The sequence below is a fragment of the Bombyx mori genome, chromosome 15 (genome assembly GCF_030269925.1).
Source record: "Bombyx mori chromosome 15, ASM3026992v2".
NCBI classification, from domain to species: Eukaryota; Metazoa; Arthropoda; class Insecta; order Lepidoptera; family Bombycidae; genus Bombyx; species Bombyx mori.
The window spans coordinates 3,575,814-3,596,096 of NC_085121.1; the positions used below are offsets into that span (position 1 = coordinate 3,575,814).

The window sequence follows — 20,283 nt, forward strand, 5'->3', positions numbered from 1 at the left end:
AAATCTCTGTCCACGCAATTTATTCTTTATTTTAGGGAAAGTATAGAAATCATTAGGGCTTAGGTCGGGGCTGTACGGCGGATGATCTAATAATTCTATGTTTTCTTGCTCTAAAAACTCTTTTGTCCTGTGCGCGGTGTGAGAACTCGCATTGTCGTGATGGAGGATGATGCGGCGGTTGCAGTTCTCTTTACGGAGTTCAGAAACGACCTGTGGCAAACAAATGCTAGCATACCATTCTGCATTAACCGTTCTTTGTCCCTCAAGAGGAATAGTCGTAACATGGCCGGTTTTGGAGACAAACGTGGCCACCATTTTTTTCGCAACACTCCGTGAACGAACAATTTTTGTTGGCTTTAACTCATTTTCGAACACCCAAACTCGTGACTGGTTTTTTGTTTCGGGTTCGTACGCGTATATCCAGGATTCGTCACCTGATACAATGTTGTATACAGCATTTGAGGATCCTGCTTGGAATCTTTCGAGAGTTCTGACGCACCAAGTAACGCGAGCCGCTTTTTGCTCTTCACAGAGCGAATGCGGTATCCATCGGGAAAACAACTTTTTTACACCTAATTGTTCATGCAAGATTCTTTGTATTTGACTCATGCCAATGTCTAAAGTTGCCTGAATTTCGCGGTATGTCACATGTCGATCTTCCTCAATCAGCTTACGCACAGCATCAACGTTTTCTTGAGTGACTGCAGTTTTTGGACGACCTTGACGGGGATCATCACTGAGCTTGACACGTCCACGTTGAAACTCAGCAAACCAGCGATAAATTGTGGTTTTGGATGGGGCTTCATCACCAAATGCAGAAATCATCCGGTCAACACACTGTTTTTGTGTTAAACCACTTCGAAAGTCATAATAAATCATCGCTCTTGAATTTTCTCGAGTCAATTCCATTTTCTCAACGACTAAACAAGTTTGACAAAACCTCGTGACAAGCCCGAGAATCTTTTTTTAAATAAATAAATGGTATTCGATTTTTAAAACCAAGGAGTTTTCAATTAAAAAGATTTTAATATGACAGGAACAGTGGAAATATTCCATTCCCGATACTTTTAGTGCAGCCTAGTACTACATTTACAAAATAAGCGTTCTATAAAAATAAAAAATTAAATCGCTTTAATCTGAATGTGTATGACAACCTCTGTACTATTTTTTAAAGCAATCACTTAATAAATCATACAACATAAATGCTAACATATTTATAATTATACTCAAATCAATAAAAAATCATTGATGTTCAACTACGATTTTAATGTTCTATATCGGTATCAATTAAGTTTTTTTTTATTGCTTAGATGGGTGGACGAGCTCACGGCCCAACTGGTGTTGAGTGGTTACCGGAGCCCATAGACATCTACAACGTAAATGCCGCCACCCACCTTGAGACACGAGTTCTAAGGTGTCACTTTTAACAGTACAACGGCTGCCCCACCATTCAAACTAAGGATGGTGGTACCTTCCCGCGCGGACTCACAAGAGGTCCTACCAGCAATAGATAGATGCTCCTTACTTCTACCCTCCATAATCATACAGAACCTCAATGACAATTGAAGACATGAGTGGATGAAGGGGATATGATACAATCTGTTAATTTTAAGAAAACGGGAAACAAACTTTTCTTACTTGTACTTTTTCTTCGTACATAACTCCTTCGTCACATGCAAATAGCCTATAAATCCGGAGTCTTAAGGTCTAATATGGTTTGGCCCGACAAAAACTATTTTGAATTACGTCACTTCGCCCCCAATCTGCTTTGGATGGGGGACAAAATGTTCCAGTTGTTTGCAATTCAGACAACAAAATGACGTCACTATTTATCTTACCTATGCGTATACATGGAATGCACAGCGGAGTCTGTACTTGCGCTCGACTGGACGCGAGGCAGCCGACCCAATAATGGAGACCCGTGAAGCGAGCCCATCAGCTTATCTATACCCACTGAGGGCTCGCATTTCAAATCTGAAAATTAATAACGATTTTATCTTAACATTAAAAAATTGAAGATTGCAGTACACGACCTATGGTATTAAATACAGATAATCCTACTATAACACGATATTTTACAGCACGGTTCCACTCTAACACGAAAAGAAGTTTTTTGTTTAAAATTATTTAGAAAATTACATTAAGCACTACGAGCACACAATATATGGGAATGACCATAGTTGAGACCTGGTGTTAAGTGGTTACTGGAGCCCATAGACATTTAAAACGTAAATGCGTCACCCAACTTGAGATTAGGTTCTAAGGACTCAGGTATAGTTACAACGGCTGCCCCACCCTTCAAACCGAAACGCATTACTGCTTCACGGCAGAAATAGGCAGAGCGGTGGTACCTACCCGCGGGGACTCACTTTTTTTTTTTTTTATTGCTTAGATGGATGGACGAGCTCACAGCCCACCTGGTGTTAAGTGGTTACTAGAGCCCATAGACATCTACAACGTAAATGCGCCACCCACTTCGAGATATAAGTTCTAAGATCTCAGTATAGTTACAACGGCTACCCCACTCTTCGAACCGAAACGCATTACTGCTTCACGGCGGAAATAGGCGGGGTGGTGGAACCTACCCGTGCGGACTCCCAAGAGGTCCTACCACCAGTGATTACGCAAATTAAAATATTGCGGGTTTGATTTTTATTACACGATGTTATTCCTTCTCCTGTCTGTTGTATTTGAGGAACAGAAGTCGTACCTGTTAGAATTTCCTTCTTGATGGTCAAATTCTGGACTTCCCCTATGGAAGTCTGCGCCATTACGGGCATTGTGCCCTGGTCGGACAGCGCTAGAGACTTGGCGCTGTTGGTCGGTGAAGACGGACGTCGTGCAAGCGAAAGAGACGCGTTGTCTGTCAGTACTGATATCTGTGGGGCGTAAAGGACTTTTGTTAATACAGGGTGTTTTTTTTTTGTTTATACGGTGTGTTTTTTATTATACAGGGTGGTTGTTTTTGTTATTTGCCTTTGTAAGTAGTGGTTACCGTCGCTCATGAACATCAGCAGTGGACAGGAGCACAAGCAAGCCGTTGCCTGCCTTTTGAGTTCATATCTTTTTTATTTATTTAATAAAATTAAAAATCAAGTCGCGCAAAAAATGTATAATCTTGAAGGGATCTAGGGGGTTACTGACAGCTCCCTCGCGGATCGCATAGCATCTATGTGTAGATAGGTAAAGACAAAAAAGTTTTTTTTTTGCTGCCGAATTTATTAAACGATTTCAGTGCTATCAATAAATAAACAATGGAAACAGTGATTTCCGACCTTGACATGAAAATTATGGAAATAAAATGAATCCGAATATTCCGCTGCAGTAGATACGGTCGAACTGATAGTCCTTAAACGACAAGTATATTTATGATGCGCGATTCAGTGAGCAAATAATGTTTACTACCGTGTTTAAATGAGGGTAGTTTATTCTCGTTTCGAGTTTGATTCTATTACTTTCATATAACTTAATAATAATTGAATTTTATTTTTTTTAAGCATTAGCCGGATACAGGGATCGGTACGTATGGCGCAGAACCGGACCGAGTGGAGAAGATTGACATACAGTCACGATCCTCAGCATTGAGGGAACGACCAGAAAGAAGACATGAACTTCTTCATCCGTTCATACGTTTATCTTTCATGTGCACGAATCAAACGAAATTTAAATATGTTGATATTGATCGATGGGTATTTGTTCTACATATGTACCGTATATGTACCGGCCAAATAACCAAGTTAAGCGCCTTATAAAACAACAAACACACATTACGTGCACGTGTACAAAACGTTTTCTACACGGAATATTACAGAAGGAGAACTTCTGTGCGAAGCACTTGTGAAAATTTGAAAACAAACTTTCGAACAACTAACTCCCTGTTTGGATTAGCTGTATTATTGAAAAACCTTGACCTAGTTGTAAACGGTGAAATTCGAATGTATTTTAGAAATCCGAGTAGAATTTAACGCTAATTAGTTAGAAGGGTTCCGTAAAGCTTCAAAAGTGGGCGTGGAAAACTTCAACCGCTGGAAACAATAGCAGCATTTATTTATTCTCGAAATTTGATGTTTTTGCATGATTTAAGTACAATTCACACTACCGTTTTGTGTTGGTGTGAATTTTTATACGTACGTAAACATCATCACATGGTTATCACAGAAAATAAAGTATTTTTTCATAATAACAATGCAGTGTGCTTAATGCGAATGCGAGTCTGTAGTGACAAACGCAGGGGCGCTGTTCCAACCCCATACAAACTTGAGTTAACTTTTACGAGTACGCGATAGAGAAGTTTATAGCACTCGCACTAAGCACAGAGAACCCCAAAAGATAATGCATAAAATGTATAAAAAAAAGATATTTAAGGCGGTAGCCATCATAGATATTTTGACAGACGTCTGAATGTCAGATGTTTTCAAGATAAAATTGCATATATACAAGTTCCGGACAACAACATTTGGGCCGTTGGTTTACCGGAGCGATTCCACCCGCTCGATGGAATATCTTTCCCGTGCCTTATGATAATCCTTTCCCTCCTGTATCAATATCTATTACGCATTTTTATACCTGTTTCACCGAATATTTACTGAAATTATTATATGAGTAACTGTTGAATCACATGAATCTATTTTTACGATAAATTTAGTAATTTCGAGCCCATTGAATGTTTTTTTTTGGACTAATAACGTGTTAGAAGTACGAAAAACGTAACCACTCAAGGAAAATCAGTATTGGACTAACACGAACAAACGGGAGACAGACCAAGGTTGAGCTCATACTAAAAACTCCTTTCCTATATTGATTCGATTGATTGTGCTCTCAATTTAATTTAAAATCATTATATTGATTATTTCAACCCCGAAGCAATAGTGATGTATTCTCTCTATCTCTGTCGCACGTCTTTAGTGACGGATTCCGGTGACGTCTTCACGGTATCAAAAAGTCAAACAGAAAAACTTACATAGAGCGATTCTGTTGCTGGATAGAACGACAGTCCAAATGATATTGATACATACATCTAGTTAAACGTAACTTAAAAATAAATAATAGTTTACAAAAAACTAACAAAATACGCTTTCATAGAAAATCCAACTAAAAAATGGAAACTAAATTTTAATTAATTTGAATTAAAAATAGTGTAAAAAAACTGCAACGTGGGGTGCATGGTATCAGTAGTTATAAATATTTATGAACAGATATGAGTAGAAGGGTTATTTTGATAATAAATACCCTGAAACCCCCCACGAAGCACCTGAAGCACCCCACGCTTTTTTACAATAAAATCATTTTTTCTTACATTATTTTTAATTAAATTTTTAAATTTTTTTTTTCTATTCTTAGTTGGATTTTCTATGAAAACATATTTTGTTAGTTTTTTAAACTATTGTTTCTTTTCATTTTTTAGTTGAATTTCAATTTTTTCAATTTTTTTTCCTTTTTTTTTTAAATATTGAATTGTCATCGGTCCTTAATAAGTATACCAAATTTCGAGTTAATCCGACGTTTTGAAGGGGGTCAAAATAATGTTCAAATATTCCGTTACAAACATACGTCTGAAGCTAATAAAAGCGTATTAATATCGTTAGCGCGATTGAAGTTTTTTTTTCTTTTTCAAATAACTTGTTCTTGGTATAAGTAGTGCTTCGGTTTCTAAACACTTACCCTATTCATACTGAGACTCCTCTGGTGGGGCTGCAGAGGTGCCGTATACTTGAGGTCCAACACGCGCTGATCGTCACGACTCTGGAAGCACTCGTTCTTCAGTGGTTCAGCCTTAATGGTCACGTTGCGGAGCGTATCAATGGAATCCCTTGACGATTGAAGGTCCAACGAATTGCTATTCTCGTCTGTAATTTAATACACAAAATAGTAGTAAAAAGTATTGATACTAAATTCGATTGCAGATTTAAAATTTTGACAATACACTAAAAGCTCCTTATTTGCGCTTTCTTAATTCGCGTTTTAAAAAATGCGACCCCCCACTATCTACATTTACGGATTATTTCAGCTTATTTTCTTATTCGCGGATCTAATCGGTACATACACATTGATAAAAATGATTCCAATATGTGATATCCAACCGAATATCCTTTGTAAACGCGTCGTCAAATGAATTAATAAAAAAGTTAAATAGGTCTTATTACGAGTTACTAAAGTACGTTTTTATTTGTCACCTAGGAACATAATATCCACTATAATCTCGTAAATGTATCTAAATTACCATTGCATATAGGCGGTTTCTGTATTCGCGGCATATTCACGGAACGTAATATTATAACCAGCGAATAAACAGTTCTTACTGTATAGATGAATCTATGGTAACTGTTATATGATTTAATTATATCCCTTGCGTTACATTTTCTGTGTGAGATAATTGAACTGGCAAATATTTTTACGATCTAATATGTTATCCGATTTTCGCGAGCCGTAGAAACATTAAAAACAACTTTTACTGTTTAATCTCGTTTTTTTACATTGTATTGTTTCCGAGCTTTAGAATACTTTAAAATTTTCTTGGTGACAGACGAATAGGGTGGTTGATATTCGTGGATATTTTAATATTCTTTTTTTTTTTATTGCTTAGATGTGTGGACGATCTCACAGCCCACCTGGTGTTAAGTGGTTACTGGAGCCCATATACATCTACAACGTAAATGCGCCACACACCTTGAGATATAAGTTCTAAGGTCTCAGTATAGTTACAGTATATTCTGCTAACTACCGTCTTAAAGTATTGTCTATAAAAACATTAAAGGTATTTCGCATTCTATGAAAGAATGAATGTACTTGTTGGCTCACATGGCTTTGTGATTTGTGATTTGGCTTGAATTGGTTTGAACGAACGAAATTTAAAAACGCGTCCGTTGATACCTACCCGTGCTCATAAGACACCCTACCGCCATTTCATTTTATCTTTATACCTACCTAACCACTGGTAGACACGAGAAGCTATTCCAGTTCTCTGACGCGAATCTTGAAAATTTGCAGGTAGATTTTTCTTATACGAGGTTATTCCTTCATTGTGGAAATAATCCATGAAAGCTTGTGTTGAGTACGTACATATTTTCTTAGAAAAAATACTAGGTACCGGCAAGATTTCAACACCAATATAGTTGAATCGCTTGATACGGGTAGACTAAGCGGCTTAATCACGGCCACGGCGGCGGTCACTACGATTTACTAAAGTATTACTATCCAACTGTTATAATTTAAGAAGGTTTGATGTTTTTGATGTTTTTGCCCGAAGTTGACGATAATTCTTCTTCTACAAAAGCCATCCTCGAACGATGGTCGCTGTTATGATGTTTTTTTCCACAGAAGAAAATAGCCGGATCTCCACCCGCACGGCAAGCAGTGTATGTGGGAGTTGAACTTCACTAAAACTCCTGCCGCTCACAACCGGCGCGCCCTACCTTGGACCGGGCCGGAGCCCAGTCGGGGCTATTGAGACGGCGGGACAGGTTTGACGCAGAGCACATTACATCCATCCCGCCGTCCCGCTGTTTGATGTTAGGACTTGTTAAACGTTACATTAAAAGCGTTAAAAAACGTTACATTACATTAAGAACGAGCGCTTTTGTTTTTCGCTCAGCTTTTTAGGGAGCCATGAAAATCCCTGCTCTTATTTCTTTGTATATTGTATTGGACAACTGAACTGACCGTTATTGACGCTTGTATCGATGACCATCTCGGAGTCGGACAGCTCTCCCTCCCAGGACATGGGTCGCTCCCGATCGTGGAGACTGTCACGTTGGGTCCCGCTCGACGAGCGCTGTTTCTTGCTTCGCATGTTCACCTAAAACATGAGTTTGCATGGCTCATTCTTTATCTGATATCAGAGGTTCGCATCATTTTTTTTTATTGCATAGATGGTTAGACGTGGTCACAGCCCACTTGGTGGTTACCGGAGCCTATAGATATCTACAAGGAAATGCGCCACCCACCTTGAGATATAAGTTCTAAGGTCTCAGTATAGTTACAACGGCTGCCCCACCCTTCAAACCGAAACGTATTACGGCTTCACGGCAGAAATAGGCAGAGTGGTGGTACCTACCCGTGCGGACTCACAAGAGGTCCTACCACCAGTAAGACTGGATCATTATCCATCCGTTAAGATCGTTTAGACTGGACTTATTGTGTGTTAGATTACTAGCGTAGATACCGTCATAACGCTTTTTTCTGCTGTTAAGAATTTATCCGTTGCAGTTTTAAGGGTGGACCAGCCCTCATGCCTCAAACTAGGTGCTGCTTTCATATTGAAACGTTTATGGGTACTATCCTTCAGCCATCGTTGATACGACGTGCATCGCGATACGTGACGGCGAAACACCTCTTTAATATTAATAGCTTTTACTGCAAGACCATCTCAGTGAGGATAATCAGAAATGTCAATATTAATAGAGATGCAACGATACTTAGTTTATCGAGAATAGAAAATTTGTGTTTGTTAAAACATACCTCGTATTGATGTTGAGTGAAATCGATTTTGGAGATTTCCGCATCAGTCGAGTCTTCGTCGTGTGGTTCCGAAGAGACGCTGATTCGTACTCCGCTCGAACTGTACGAGAATGGGCCTGAAACAATATACATGTGACGTCATTCATTTTTCAGCGGATATTCATGGTCAAAATTTTATGTGTATCAAGTTTTTAGTATGGGATGTATGAGTTATGTTTCCTTAGCCTATCTAATTTACAAAACAAGTAATACAAATTGTCTGTGACCCACTACTACCGAAGCTATTACTTAACTAAAACGCCTGCAATTATCGTTTTTGTCAAAAAAAATACTGATACAAATTTATAGAATTTTGTGTAAATGAGCAATTTTAAAAGCGAACGCGGAATTTTAACGTCATCTAACAGCTTCGGCCTTTAAAACTACCAAAATTCTCCAATTATTACCAAGAACAAGACTTGGCTGTATGGACTAAAGTCCTTTGCCTTTCCATTAGGGATAAATTAATATCACACCATCACATCGTCATCTAACTTATCGAGGGTGGCAACATTACAGGAGACCCATATAATGTTAAAATTTCGAAAGAATACCATAACAAACAACTTGTGCAGCACGTTCAAATTTGAATGGAGTAAGCTTAATTGAAAATCAATTAAAAATATCGAACTGTTGATACCAATACCAAATAAAACGGACCTTTAATTACAAAGATTAATGCCACGTATTAAGTGAAATGTCGCTTAACACAAATAGCCTTTCACCCCTCGATATATATTTTAGCAATAAAACCGTAGATTCCGTACCAGTTAGTAGGCACCTAAGTTGTGTAGTAATAGTCTCAACCAGTCTATTTAAATCTGGTTTAATAGTGCCGGTATAAGTAACGCCATCTATCGCCGATTAGTCGAACGAATATCGAAGGATATAGTAGCACCTAGAACGCTCGGGAAGTACAACGCCATCTATTGTCAGATTGCGGAAAACAATACTAGAGATGTGTGGAATATTCTCGATAAATCTAGGGATGAGGTATCGGCTATGTAGAGATGATGTTGTACTCGAAGCGAAACAGCGAACGGATCACCTGAAGCGAAGCGGAAGAAGCGAATTGAGCGTTTTAAAGTGTTTAAGTGTTCTAAGTGTTGAATACAGTGTTAACTTGTAATTCGGTAGAATTTTATTTATCCCGAACCCCAGCGCGTAACAATAGTCTAAGATTGAAGGCGCGAACACATCGTAATGGTGGCACATTATACATTTACCATAACATGCACTCTTCACTACATAGTATAAAACAAAGTCACTTTCTCTGTCCCTATATAATATGCTTAAATCTTAAAACTACGCAACGGATTTTGATGCGGTTTTTTTTAATAGATAGAGTGATTGATGAAGAAGGTTTATATGTATAATAACATCCATTAAATAGTGGAGAAATCAATAATAAATTACAGTTTCCGAAGCGAAGCGAGGGCGGGTCGCTAGTTTATGTTTATTAAAGTAACTGTAAATACCTAAATATTTAAGTATATGTGACCCGTGCTCCCGCAGTAATGGAAGTTCGTCGCCCCTTACGCTATCACCGCTTTTTTTTATTATAATTTTATTACGTGATGTGAATCATTATCTCCACAACGCGTTCGTACTTACCGACGGAAATTTCGAAGTTTGTTGACTGCTTTAAAAGCGCACTTTTAACTTTGGTACGAATAATGAGCATGTTTTTTCGCTTTTACTAAATACAGAAGTGACTGCTTTATAGTATGTTAAGTAATATAAGAAAGCTAAGGAAAGGTAGATGGCAAACGTCCCAGAGGACGCAGTCCCACGACATGGTCGGACCAAACACGATCTTCTTTAAGCATTAACTTCCACAATGCCCTTCATGAAGCTAAGGATCGCAGCAGATGGAGGAAATAGTACGGGAGAAACTGATGCAGCGGGGGAGTCACGACCCTCAGTAATGGGGAAAACGACGCGAGGAGGAGGAAGTAATATAAACGCTTCCGTAGGTAAGTTGTGTGTTTGGTTATTGAACATTAGGCGGACTATAAATTACATCTGCTAATATCCAACATAGAAAATGACAATATTTAAAAAAAAAAATCGCGCGATTACCTTGGTTCAACATGTACCTGAGAGATAGTTTTTCAGAACAACAAACAAAGATTTTCTGTGAACTGGTTGATTGTTTGTATTCTAGTATTCAATCATGTCAATGATTGTACAGAATATATTCATTATTAAAAAAAGTTTTTGTTTACAACATCCTAATTGTCAAAATGAGAAAACATTATATAAACTACTAACGACCCGCCCTCGCTTCGCTTCGGAAACTGTAATTTATTATTGATTTCTCCACTATTTAATGGATGTTATCTATCTATCTATATATATAAAAATGAATTGCTGTTCGTTAGTCTCGCTAAAACTCGAGAACGGCTGGACCGATTTGGTTAATTTTGGTCTTGAATTATTTGTGGAAGTCCAGAGAAGGTTTAAAAGGTAGATAAATATGAAAAAGCTCGGAATTAAATAAAAATTACAATTTTTATTTTTCCTTTTTGTGTCTGTCCCCCGTCGGACGGATTCCTTTTGTTTGTTTTATGTTCATTTTATACAATAGTTTACGTCTTTTATTTTTCGATTGAGGCACTACGAAGTCTGCCGGGTCAACTAGTTATACATATAAACCTTCCTCTTCAATCACTCTATCTATTAAAAAAACCGCATCAAAATCCGTTGCGTAGTTTTAAAGATTTAAGCATACATAGGGACAGATATAGGGACAAAGAAAGCGACTTTGTTTTATACTATACAGTGATGACGAGTGGGAACATCGCGTTGTCTCTCTCGCACGTAAATATTAATTTAGTGGTCATGCCTCAGGACAGATTTTCGTATGTATTTACTCTATCGTTTTATGACTTTTTATTTTATTGTTGTAATATTAATTATGTACCTAATTAACCTATTAAACACATTATAAAATAATGACATTTTATCCGAGATTAATATTGTTATAGATTAAGAACTTGGGAAGGAGCTTAAATATTGAAATCAATGCTCTTAAATCGATCGATTTGCGGTGTTCAAGGGAAAAAAACAACGGAATATTTTCATACATTATTTATTACATTTTCACTGAAATCGCAACTTCATAACAATCGTATTGTATAATATGAATTCAGATTTTATTTGGACACGATTTTTTTAATTGGTTTTCTTCAAGCCGCACAAATATAAGAGAGAGGAAAACCGTGGTTTGACCAGCCCTGACTTAGATGAAGGATTGCCTGCCTAATTGCCTGCACGTTTTTTTATTTATCATGCCTATTTTATTTATTTAAAAAGCTTTATGCATTTATGCAAATGTTCACGATTGATTCCACGGTGAAGGTGAATAATACCGTGTAATAAAAATCGAACCCGCAAAATTATAAATTACGTTATTACTGGTGGTAGGACCTCTTGAAAGTCCGCACGGGTAGGTACCACCAACCCGCCTATTTCTGCCGTAAAGCAGTAATGCATTTCGGTTTGAAGGGTGGGGTAGCCGCTGTAACTATACCGAGACCTTAGAACTTATATCTCAAGGTGGGTGGCGCATTTACGTTGTAGATGTCTATGGGCTCCAGTAACCACTTAACACCAGGTAAGCTGTGAGCTCATCCACACATCTAGGCAATAAAAATAAAAATTGATACATTGAATAGACTTGTTGCCTAAGGCATTCTAAATCATCAAACAAAATTTGATGCAGAGTCATGCTAGACGTATGTATTTGGTAAATAAATTGAACATATGTATGTACGTAGCTACACATTATGCAATATATAAATATAAAATTAGAACACATAATTTACACTTAGTAAAAAAAATATAATTTTTTTATTGCTTAGACGACACACGAGCTCACAGCCCACCTGATGTTAAGTGTGTTACCGGAGCCCATAGACATCTACAACGTAAATGCCGCCACCCACCTCGAGACATGAGTTGTAAGGTCTCATTTTTAACAGTACAAGGGCTGCCTCACCATTCAAACTGTAACGCATTGCTTCACGGCAGAAATAGGCAGGGTGGTGGTACCTACCCGTGCGGACTCACAAGACGTCCTACCACCATCGAAATACAAAATGACTCCACTAATTTATGCATGAGCATTCGCCGATCTCCTAATTTGAACACGCACCGGCCAGTAATGCCCTGATCTGGGGAGGGGACATATTCTATAGAACAAAGTGTACGATAAAATAATTATTTCTAATTCAAGTAAATGTGGCCTTGTCTTTGCAAGGCAGAATCATAAATAGCTCCAATGTATTGAGATTTGTCCATACATCTAAGCAATAAAAAAAAAATAAAAAAAAATTCGAAATTCCACTTTTTTTTATTGCCCATTTAAGCAGACAAGCATAGGGCTCGTCTGATGGTTAGTGGTTACCGTAGTTCATGAACATAATGTAATGGCAGGGGTAGAGCCTTTGCTCTACCCCTGCCTGCTATTACATTATGCCGCTGTCTACCGTTAAGTAAATCTCCAAAAGCCTCGTTTGAGAAGGCGTGTATGTTCCAATATGCGGTCTATCAAGCGAGCCTCCTAAGGTCATCTAACCCAATAAAATAAATATTTTGCTTTTGATTTGACGTAGGCATAATTAACATTAATAACCGCGGTATCAAGGTCGTTTGTTTATGGTGGTATTTCAATTAGATACGGCGATAAGCAATACGAAGTTCTAAAAATTCCGCTCGCTTGGAACCGTTTTTCAAACAACACTTGTTGAGAGCATCTTACTTTATTTTTAATTATGATAATCATAAATAGAGACGTAAGGGAGTGTTATAACCAGTACTCAAATGAGGTACCTTTTTTTATTGTTTAGGTGGGTGGACGAGCTCACAACCCACCTGGAGTTAAGTGGTTACTGGAGCCCATAGACGTCTACAACGTAAATGCGCCACCCACCTTGAGATATAAGTTCTAAGGTCGTAGTATAGTTACAATGGTTGCCCTAACCTTCAAACCGAAACGCATTACTGCTTCACGGCAGAAATAGCTAAATTATCCTTAATGTAGACGACAAATGTGATGATTAGTTATAAGATCATTTGCTCTTACAAACGTACGTAACGTTCGCACTTACCATTGCTGGTCTCCGGGCCGGACATGCTGATAGTGGTGACAGAAACGTGCCCACCTTCCACCTTCACGGCGTTACCCTCACTGGACATCTCGGCATTAGCACATCACCACAAATCTATCGATATTTTAGTATCGATGTTCGCACTTCACTACTCTATAAGCACCATGCACGTGTTTTTTTTTTAATCAAAAAAAATGCGTACAAAAATATTGTTCGAGTATGTTTTATTTATTTATTTATTGTCTTTTAGCATTGTATATTGTTATTATCTATATATTTCTTTTTTCATCTTGTGTTTTTAATTTTTAAGGCAGCTAGTTTTTTCAGTCTTTCGTGATCAAAGTCGTTTTCACATATTCCCAATTTTTTGGAGTAAAATTCCTCATAGCAACTCGTGATTAATAGCTTCTGGTTAGAAAATTCTTCATAGCCCAATGACGTCACCATCATCTTGGGGAGACCTGTCGACAATAAATACAGTTTGATTAAAACAAAACAGAAATTAATCTTCACCATTTCATTAGTGTATTACAACAAATACGAATTTTAAATTAAAAAAGTATCTGAAATGCAATTGCACGAGTTGATAATATAATCGTTGTCCGTGAATCAAGAAAACATACATACGACAATGACAAAAGCTAAACAATTTCGATGCAAGGCTGAATTCGAATAAATTCCAAATCGGTCCGAACTCCGTAGCAATGTGTCGGCCTGTCTCATGTGTTTGTGTACACGCACGGTCGTCAGTCGCGTCGCGCGGCCTTGCGGCGTGACCAGTGCTGGGCGCACCGCTGCGATATTGTTATCGATACGCCGGCACGACCTCGGTGTCATTGGCATTCTGTTTACGAGGGCGAAGCTCGGTCACGATGACGACGTAATGCGCCATGAATGAATTGTCGTTTTCGTTAAATTTTAATCAATTCAATTATTTCGATTTTTAATTTTTGGAATTATCGTAATATCGTTATCGATACGTTACAATCACTAAGACGTTCGATTGAAGTGAGCGGGGGGAGACGCGTAGCGCGGCCTTCACTGAGCCGGTTGTGGCTAGCGACCGGTCGGTTGGTCGGCCGCGATCATTTCGCCTTTCGCGCGCCGTACTGGTCCGCCGTTCCCAATACGACCGGGCCACACGGCAACGCACTTTAATGAACATGTGAGCTGATGCACGCCGTTACACTATTGAGCAATCGACTTCTGAATCAGACTTTTGTTTAGTTGTAAATTCATTGAAAAATATTGAAACACGCCAAGCGTTTAATTATTGTATTTTTATACGTTACGTTTACATGGAAAATTATGTTATTTTTATTTTTCTAACCTATACGTCAAAATTAATAAAAAGTAAACTACATACTTAAAATACTGTATTTTGATATTTTTTGCCTCGTAAAACTAAATTATCTATTACTGTCTGTCTGCCAGATCAATTAGCGTTCAATAAGTCTCTCTCTTCCCTTTGGACACGTCTCTGCTGATTTAACTAAATGACAATTGACATTCAAACCTTGAAAAACTAGTTGTATGTTTACTTTTTAAAAAATGAGCAAGTTATGTCGGATAATTACACTATTAGTTAAGGTGTTGCCAGATTAGATTGATTGTTTTTAATTGGATTTTATTATTGGGCTAGCTGGTATGGTCGAACTCAGAGTTCAGCAATTGTTGAGTGGTTACTCAAAGTTAACACACTCAAAACCAGCCACCTACTTTGACACATAAGATTGAAGTCTAAGCTATGTTTAATCGCTACCACCTTTCAAACTGGTACGCGTGGCTGCTTCAAGGAAATAGGCAAGATGGCGGTAGCTGCCCGTGTGGCCCATCACCAATGTTGATAGACTTTAGGCTAAATTAACGCGATTCTGACGTCTGTGTTTCCGTCTACGTTGTCTGGTTCTATAATTAAATTCGGTTGCTACAACTAAATATCTCCTTTTTCTTTTTTCAAATGGCAAGGTCAACGTGCGGAAGCGAGACGGCAATAAATTTCGCGGCCTAATAAAGGAGTTCATCCGCACGCAAGATGGCGTCATCGTGGCCTAGACAAGGCCGAGCGGTCATTTGTACGATACGCCAGACGAAGCGCTTTGTCTAACATCTTATTTATTTAATAACTTCACACAAATTCAAATTCAAATTCAATTCAAACTTTTCTTATTTAACTTGTATTTAGCGAATTACATTTTCGATCCATTGCTAATGCACAGGCACTAACTAGTCACTAAAAATACAGCCGCCCTGCTTTTCTGCCGTGAAGCAGTAATGCGTTGCGGTTTGAAGGGTGGGGCAGCCGTGGTAACTATACTTGAGACCTTAGAACTTATATCTCAAGGTGGGTGGCGCATTTACGCCGTAGATGTCTATGGGCTCCAGTAACTATTTAACACCAGGTGGGCTGTAAGCTCGTCCACCCATATAAGCAATAAAAAAAATACATTGTTCGATATTTTTGTGTTTATAGACTAAAAGAATTAATGATAGGCCTCCGACAATATAACTTGTCTGAATGTATGCACTGAACGAGCTAGACTAACAAGGAAAATAAATTCATGATGCAACGCAAGTCTTAAAAGGAATTCACACTCAACTCCGCAGGCCTGTCGAAGCGATGTCCTTGCCTTGCATTCTTCTAAGTGAGTTATCGATAAGCTTGTGTGAGACGAGGCGTCGACCGATAATTATCTTAAGGTCACAGCACTATCTGCGTGACGTGAACAGTGCTATGCATTGTAACACTGATAAGTACCCATACACGGATACAGGTGCACGTTTATTTCAATAACAACAACGGTATTAATTTATCGTACGTAATTTAATGATAAAAAAATATATATTCGCTCATTATAAACAATCATGAATGTTTTAATACTATTTATCATACGGATTCCGGCATTCGGCCAAGGCGAATGTTAACTATTAAATTATTACACGCAGAAAAAAAAACGAAGCAGATTTTAAATTAGATATAACGTATGTTTTGTATTCGCGTTTTATTCCGGACTGGCGACCCGCCCTCGCTCGTTATTGTCGTACCTCGGGTGAAGACGCGGGGCGAAGCTAGTCTAAAAAAAGTAGCCTTAGTTACTCCTTATATCATCAGCTACATATTAGTGAAAGTTTTATCAAAATCGGCCCAGCCGTTCCAGAGATTAGCCGGAACAAACAGACAGACAGACACAAAAATTGTAAAAAAGTTATTTTGGTGTATGTACCGTATATATGCATATCATATCATCATATGCATGTAGTAAAAACAGGCTATTTCAATATTACAAACAGACACTCCAATTTTATTTATATGTATAGATTGTCAGTTATTATATACGTTACATTTGATAAAACAGCGATGTGTTAATTTCATCCTTGACCCCGACGGCTGACTATGAGGTCGTCCGTCTTTGCAGAGGACGTCGCACCCTCTCACCCACACCGTAACCAAAATAGATGAGGTTAATACACCCTAGTAATCACTACGATTCCATAGAGTTTGAACAAAGAGCTCTGTTTCTGTTTGCGGAACGAATCACACAAATACTGAAAACCGTGTTTTGGTTAATAAAAAAAAAAAAAAACAAAAAAAAAAACAATACAGCTGACAGTAACGACAAAAGTTCAACGAAATCGGACGTGAACCTCGATCGATGCAATTGTTTATAATTTTAAATTAATTTACGTAAATTATATTTTATTTTGTTTTCGTATGATGCATTTGTATTTGACAACATTCATTTGAATTGAGTGTGCTTGTAAATTGGTACGCCCTTTAAAATAGACACATGTGTCTTATACATGCATACATGTCTATACGTACCACAATCTTCCTTCATTTTCACAATGGTTTTTTTTTCCTACCTAAGCTGATAGCGTAACCTTAGCTAGTAGGTGAGCTCACGGGGCTCAAACCGGAGTGATGCTAACACTGGCCCTAGCAAGAGCAGTGCTCCGCAAAATCTACCACCAGATCGGAAACGCGACCTACTGAGAAGATCCGGCGAGAAACTAATGCTCGCAATAGTCAAAACCTCCGATCAACTTAAAAATTTGCACACGTAACTAGCACCGATAAACAAACATTCTTATTATCACTTCATTCTAATATTGACAGGGTAACCATTGATTACTAGTGGTAGGACGTTTTGTGAGTCCGCACGGGTGGGTACCACCGCCCTGCCTATTTCTGCCGTGAAGCAGTAATGCGTTTCAGTTTGAAGGGTGGAGCAGTCATTGCACTGTAATAACTGAGACCTTAGAACTTATATTTCTAAGTGGATTGTAGATGTATATGGGCTCTGGTGACCACTTAACACCAGGTGGGCGAGCTCGTCCACCAATCTAAGCAATCTATATATTAATACGTGAAGCAAAAACTTTGTATCCCTTTTTACGAAAATTGCGCGGACGGAGGAGTATGAAATTTTCCACACTTATAGAGAATATAGAGAAGAAGTGCACAATGCTAATATTTTTTTAAAATAATGCAGAAAAGATACATTAAATCAATAAAGAAAACATTACACACACTACATACCATGTATTTAACGCACACACGCATGCATACTATTTATTGTCAAACTTTTGTTCTTGACGTCTGTTGTCAAATTGAGATTAAATATTGTTTGTCTTTGTTAATATTTTTTATAGTGTAGTCTTGGCGAAATTTGTGATTATAGAAGTATAAAATACAATCATAATAGTGTACAAACTTACAATTCCAATTAATTATAGTCGAATTTCGACTACTGCGGGACCTCTAGTAAAAATTAAAGGTTGACAGATAGGTATATTTAAATTTTCATTTCATATCTCGGTCAACGCGTGCGCTTTTGATTTTCAAACTATGTTTGTTATGTCTATGTTGGTTCAAGTTTATGTAACTATAATACATAATGAGTAAATAAAAATTACATTCGAATTGATTCTAACATTGTCGAGATTAGCGTGCACAATTGCACAAACATAGAACAATAGGTCTGTGTATTTCAAAGGATATAAAGCCTTCTATAGTTTTAGCTTATTCAATCAAATTGGTTTCGGAAAGAAACATAATATAATAGTTGTGTAAACCGAATATTTTTTTATTGAAACAACAATTTAATTAAACCTTATTATTACTTTTAAATTTATTTATTAAATATTAGCTGACCCGGCAGACTTCGTAGTGCCTCAATCGAAAAATAAAAGACCTAAACTTTTGTATAAAATAAACTTAAAACAAACAAAAGGAATCCGTCCGACGGGGGACACATCAAAGGAAAAACAAAATTGTTGTTTTTCTTTAATTCCGAGCATTTTCGTATTCATCTACCTTTTAAACCTTCTCTGGACTTGCACAAGTAATTCAAGACCAAATTTAGCCAAATCGGTCCAGCCGTTCTCGAATTTTAGCGAGACTAACGAACAGCAATTCATTTTTATATATAGAGAGATCATAACGTATTACATATTATTTTTGATGGTATTTATAAAAAGAAACAAACAAATTTTAGACCGAGTACATTATTCATGTTTGTTCTTATAACGAATTCTTTGGTTGTGTATATTTAAAGCACACATGCACACACATTAATAGCACACAGCCGAAGAGAAAAACAAACGATATATACAAACGTATCATTTAGAAAATTTCTCATCTGTGAAATAAGATTATTTTTACGTGACGGACGCGCGGCCCGCACCTGTCCAAATTAAAGCAGCAAATTAAAATCCTCGTAAAACAACGGCAGTGTTCCAGATCATTATTTTGAAGTAGATTTTAAATGTCGAATTGCCAAGTCAGTTTTACTGGTAGTAGGACTTTTTGTGAGTCCGCGCGGGTAGGTACCACCACCCTTTTTTTTTTTTTTTTTTTCACGCAAAAGGGGCGCGCGGGGTATGAGGTAACACCACCCTGCCTGTTTCTGCCGTGAAGCAGTAATGCGTTTCGGTTTGAAGGGTGGGGCAGCCGTTGTAACCATACTTGAGGCCTTAGAACTTATATAAAAATAATTGTACTTTAAGTTTTATATATCAAAAAGCAGTGTACGGCACTAATCATCTAAATCAAATGACGTTGACGTGTTTATTGGTCAATAAAAAACAATTTTAGTTCAAAATTCATTATTTATTTATTTCATGTTTGCTCACTGCGTTAAGGTTTTTTTTTTATTGCTTAGATGGTTGGACGAGCTCACAGCCCACCTGGTGTTAAGTGGTTACTGGAGCCCATAGACATCCACAACGTAAATGCGCCATCCACCTTGAGATATAAGTTCTAAGGTCTCAGTATAGTTACAACGGCTGCCCCACCCTTCAAACCGAAACGCATTACTGCTTCACGGCAGAAATAGGCAGGGCGGTGGTACCCACCCGCGCGGACTCACAAGAGGTCCTACCACCAGTAATTACGCAAATTATAATTTTGCGGGTTTCCTTTTTATTACACGATGTTATTCCTTCACCGTGGAAGTCAATCGTGAACATTTGTTGAGTACGTATTTCATTAGAAAAATGTGGGCAAATTCCAGTCTCCCGAATGACTTGTCTTTAAAATACGTAATTTTAAAATAAGTCTTTCTACATAGTTTCCTATAACAATATTAAATACATTCAAATTTACTATATACATAGAAGTTTATATGAACACCAAATAGGTACAGAACTGAATAATTATACTCAATGCGCA

At 37.7% G+C, this 20,283-nt stretch overlaps 1 protein-coding gene across 4 annotated transcripts in view; it reads right to left on the reverse strand.

Moving 5' to 3' along the window:
* Positions 1-20,283, reverse strand: part of LOC692364 (nuclear hormone receptor FTZ-F1 beta) — a 74,727-nt gene that overhangs the window by 21,931 nt on the left and 32,513 nt on the right. For 2 of the 4 annotated variants that reach the window (XM_021349643.3, XM_021349645.3), the window contains exons 2-7: positions 13,611-14,071; positions 8,458-8,573; positions 7,660-7,795; positions 5,662-5,846; positions 2,711-2,879; positions 1,839-1,974 (exon numbers count right to left, since the gene is read on the reverse strand). In XM_021349643.3, coding sequence (XP_021205318.1) covers positions 1,839-1,974; positions 2,711-2,879; positions 5,662-5,846; positions 7,660-7,795; positions 8,458-8,573; positions 13,611-13,698 — 830 coding nt within the window. In that variant the 5' untranslated portion in view covers positions 13,699-14,071. Of the gene's footprint in view, positions 1-1,838; positions 1,975-2,710; positions 2,880-5,661; positions 5,847-7,659; positions 7,796-8,457; positions 8,574-13,610; positions 14,072-14,233; positions 14,979-20,283 lie in introns of those variants that run through there. The other 2 variants (XM_012692486.4, XM_021349644.3) reach the window with 2 other exon arrangements.